The sequence below is a fragment of the Salvelinus sp. IW2-2015 genome, unplaced genomic scaffold (genome assembly GCF_002910315.2).
Source record: "Salvelinus sp. IW2-2015 unplaced genomic scaffold, ASM291031v2 Un_scaffold3291, whole genome shotgun sequence".
Taxonomy (NCBI): Eukaryota; Metazoa; Chordata; class Actinopteri; order Salmoniformes; family Salmonidae; genus Salvelinus; species Salvelinus sp. IW2-2015.
The window spans coordinates 55,664-60,086 of NW_019944575.1; the positions used below are offsets into that span (position 1 = coordinate 55,664).

Sequence of the window (4,423 nt, forward strand, 5' to 3'; positions counted from 1 at the left end):
GGTTTAGGAAGGGGAGGGGTCCTAGGTTTAGGAAGGGGAGGGGTCCTAGGTTTAGGAAGGGGAGGGGTCCTAGGTTTAGGAAGGGGATGGGTCCTAGGTTTAGGAAGGGGATGGGTCCTAGGTTTAGGAAGAGGAGGGGTCCTAGGTTTAGGAAGGGGATGGGTCCTAGGTTTAGGAAGGGGAGGGGTGAGAGGCTGTGTCTGAGAGCATCGAATCCGTGATGCATTGTTGGTAAATTGTGACTGACTGATCTACAAATAATTCGAAGTAGCTATTTATGATGCAAGGTGGCTTGTAGATCAGTCAGTCGCCTGCAATGTCTGCTGCAAGGTCAAACAAGTCTAGACTTAGGAGGGCAGGAGTCAGAGCCTTTGCAGGAGAAGGAGTCAATCAGTCAGTCATCAATGCCGGCCCCCTTGTCTTCCTGGTTCCTCTAGCTCCTCCCCCTCCTCATACTCATAGTCCATATCTCCTCGTTCGTACTCCAAATCCCCAACCTCATAAGTTCCTAACTCATAGTCCATATCTCCTCGTTCGTACTCCAAATCCCCAACCTCATACCCCTCCCCCTCACATATAAGCTCCTCCTTGTCATATTCTATCCCCTCCAGGTCATACTCAAGCCCCGCCCCGTAGTCGTTCAACGCCCTCTCTAACTCCGCCTCCATCTCCTTCTTCCTCCTCTCCTCCTCGGTTAGGGGCATCGCTTCGGTTACCACCTCGTTGTACTTGTGCCCAGCGTGCGATGCACTGTTCTGTTTGGCCGTTTTTAGAATGCCTTGGATCACAGGCCCATCCCCGGCCAGCACAGCCTCCTCCGCATCCCTCACATCCTGCTCCTTCTTAGCCTTCCTGTCTGCCCGATCCTGGAGCTCCTCCTGGGCCCCCTCCCCAACCAGCAGCACCTCCTCCCCCACGCCGGGAGGCCCCTCCACGGGGTTGTGGTCGTAGGAAAAGAGGCGGAGGGCGGGGAGCCGACTCAGATTAGGGAACACCGCGATCTTGTTCTTGTCCAGGTCTAAGATCTCCAGATCCACCATGCGGAGTAAGACACGGGGAAACTCTGTGAAACGGTTCCCGTATAACCATAGCCCTCGCAGAGCCTCCATACGCCACAGGTCCGGGGGCAGGGTCCGTAGCCTGTTGTCCCCCATCTGGAGGGACCTGAGGTGGGGTAAATCGTAGAGCTGGCGGGGGAAGCACGTGAAGTAGTTGCTCTCCATCCAGAGGCAGCGAAGGCTCTGAAGGTTGCGTAGCTCTGGAGGGAGAGATATCAGGCGGTTGGAGCCCAGGTAGAGACGTGTCAGGTTGCGGAGCTGGCAGATGGCCAACGGGACGTCCTCCATCTTGTTAAAGTCTAGAGCCAGGATGCGGAGGCCCTTTAGTTGGACGATGTTCTCCGGGAGGGTCCGCAGGCTGTTACCACAGACATACAGCTTCTCCAGGTGGCGTAGCCCACAGATCACACCGGGCAACCTGCGGAACTTCTTATAGCTCAGATCCAAGACGGGATCTCCGCTCGCCAGCATCTCCTCCACACCTAGGGGAAGCTCATCGTCCTCCATCTCCTCCTCTTTCTTCTTCTTCCTCCTCCTCTTCTCCTCCTCCATTACTTTCACTTTCTCCCCATCCCCATCCTTCTCTTCCTCATCCTCCTCCTTCCTGGAGGAGTTGCCCATGCTACGCCCGTTGCTACGCCCGTTGCTACACCCGTGGCCCGGCAGCCTGCCGTTGGATACTGGCTGAGTCAGGATGGAATCAGGGGATGAGGCTGAAGCCTTGTCTGAGACTGGGGTTGGGACTGAGACTGAGACTGAAGCTTCGACACTGTCTGGGGTTGAGGCTGAAGCTGGTCAGGATAGGACAGTGTCTGAAGACGTGTCCGAGGCTGGTTCTGAGGCTGGTCGTGTCTGTGTCCGAGGCTGGTCTGGCTGGGGCTGGCGCTGGTTCTGAGACTGGTCAGCCCGGTCGGAGGCTCCTACTCTGAACTGAGGCTGGTGCTGGTCAGCCCGGTCGGAGGCTCTGAACTGGTGAGAAAGGATCCAGTGGCAGGACCCGCAGCAACAGGGGGCATTGTGTTCCTTAATAGGCCAGTGATTGCTCTCTGCTAGCTCAGCAGCCACAGACCAACACATGGTACTAGAAGTGGCACTGTCTGACTGCCCCACATTAGATGAAGTGTCAACTGACATCTACACATTACAATAACATTGATTTACTTGTAATTGTAAAAATATATATATATATGTTTACCCTTATTTTAGCAGGTAAGTTGACTGAGAACACATTCTCATTTACAGCAAGGACCTGGGGAACAGTTGAAAGGATGAGGTGGGGGGGATGGATAAGCCAATTAGAGGCGTATTATCAACAACAACCAAAAGCAGCAGAGTAGTGTTTACAGAAGTGATAATAATAATAATTTAACTCAACAATATAAAGCTGAATGTTGATGATAAAACATAGTCTCTTCGTGTCTGTTTGGAGTCAGACAGAGCAGTCAACCAATGTAAATAAGACTATAAATGTCTTCCCAGAACAGATAAAATGGCTCCACAAACTTCCAACAGAAGCAAACTTGCCATTTGGGTATCATATGTTCATGTTGATGCTGTCCGCGTCTTACTGTCGGCTACTTTACTCCATGGAAGTTTTCAGTAGATATGTTTTCAGCCCTGTGTGACACACGACAACCGCAGGCTTTACACATTTCATTTTAGTTTCCATATGAGCTTGAATTCTGCTCGACAGACGGAGCAGATGTCAGTGTCACCTGTTCCACTGATCGTATGACGTGAGAACGCAGAACAAGAATTACCTCCCCAAAAAAAGTGGATACGTTCGCGCTAGATGTTCTTTTCCGTGATGACTGTATATTCCGTCCGTCGAGAGAGCGAGCGAGTCGGAGCCCAGCTTGACGCGCAGGCGGCTACGCAGCTGTGTGGTGATGTGATGTGTTGACCTGGCCAGCGGCAAAGTGAAAGAGCAAAAGGGAAGTCCACTTTGGTGATCACTCACTCTTGCTTTGGTGATGACGGTTGCGCATTTCGGGCATCGTTAATGTCGTCATCTTGGTGCCCAAAGTCACTAGACCGTCGCCTGTATACAAAATGGAGAATTTTCAATTTGGCTACTATGAAAACTATCGGTTGCGCGCTGTCGCTCGGTCCACTCTTCACTGTCGCCTCTTGATATCTCAAACTAGTGTACGTTATCCTGGTTCTCGCGTCTCGGCTGGAGATTTGCGTACAACGTTGCCTAGGACTGTCTCCCCTCCCTAGCAACCGAAACAGAGGGACATGAGAGAGCATTGTCAAACACGTACATCACATGGTTAGAAAGGGAGAGGGAAAGAGGGGGCAGGGGAGAGAGAGCGAGAGAGAGAGAGAGAGGGGGGGGAGCAGAGGAGATGGATGGGAGAGTGGGGGAGGAAAATAGGGAGAGGGAGCAGAGAGAGTGATTGAAGAGAAATAAAGAGGGGACAGAGAGGAGAAAAGAGTGATGAGAGGGACCACGTGATGTGATCTAGTATAATTAAGAGTTAAAAATTGGCACATAGCAGGCTATAAAATATTCCTAGATAAAGTCTGTAATTGACACAGGATTTACATAATAGCCTACGCTTCATACCGGCCAATTATAAATAGGGAGTTGCATTCAAAATGGCAAATTGGTAATATGATTGTGTGCATGGGCACACTGGCAGCTGTATTTATTTAGGAACATGCAACACACGCAGATTATGTAATATAATACACGCCAATGCATCTACAAACAAAGGTATTTTTGTAAACCTTTGAATCATTCTAGATGAGCAGCTATGATCAGGTTTCAGAATTTTAATGTAGTCTAACTAACATAGGTTAGTAGTTGTAATAGCCAGCTTAACTAACTAACATAGGTTAGTAGTTGTAATAGCTAGCCTAACTAACTAACATAGGTTAGTAGTTGTAATAGCTAGCCTAACTAACAGGTTATTAGTTGTAATAACTAGTCTAACTAACTAACATTGTTTAGTAGTTGTAATAGCTAGCTTAACTAACAGGTTATTAGTTGTAATAGCTAGCTTAACTAACTAACATTGGTTTGTAGTTGTAATAGCTAGCCTAACTAAAAGGTTATTAGTTGTAATAACTAGTCTAACTAACTAACATAGGTTAGTAGTTGCAATAGCTAGCCTAACTAACAGGTTATTAGTTGCCATAGCTAGCCTAACTAACTAGCATGGTTTTAGTCTGTAATGAGTAGTAACAGGTTAGTAGTTGTAATAGATAGCTAAGTAACTAAAGGATGATTAGTTGTAATAATAGCCTAATAACATCGTTTATTAGTTGTAACTAGGCTAACTACTAGCATAAGGTTATTAGTTTAATAGCTAGCCTAACTAACAGGTTTTATTGTAATAGCTAGCTAACTAACTACT

The 4,423-nt window shown here is 48.3% G+C and overlaps 1 protein-coding gene across 2 annotated transcripts; it reads right to left on the reverse strand.

Moving 5' to 3' along the window:
* Positions 1-43: 43 nt before the first annotated feature.
* On the reverse strand, positions 44-3,317 carry LOC112075621 (leucine-rich repeat-containing protein 10B). 2 transcript variants are annotated; one of them, XM_024142588.2, is made up of 2 exons: positions 555-3,317; positions 44-497 (listed from the first exon to the last, which is right to left on the reverse strand). In XM_024142588.2, the coding sequence occupies exons 1-2, from the start codon at positions 1,677-1,679 to the stop codon at positions 402-404; spliced, it is 1,221 nt and encodes a 406-aa protein (XP_023998356.1). In that variant the 5' UTR covers positions 1,680-3,317; the 3' UTR covers positions 44-401. The 2 variants fall into 2 exon arrangements, with proteins under 2 accessions (XP_023998356.1, XP_070297084.1); XM_070440983.1 differs by having other exon boundaries at positions 44-3,317.
* Between the last annotated feature and the right edge of the window lie 1,106 nt (positions 3,318-4,423).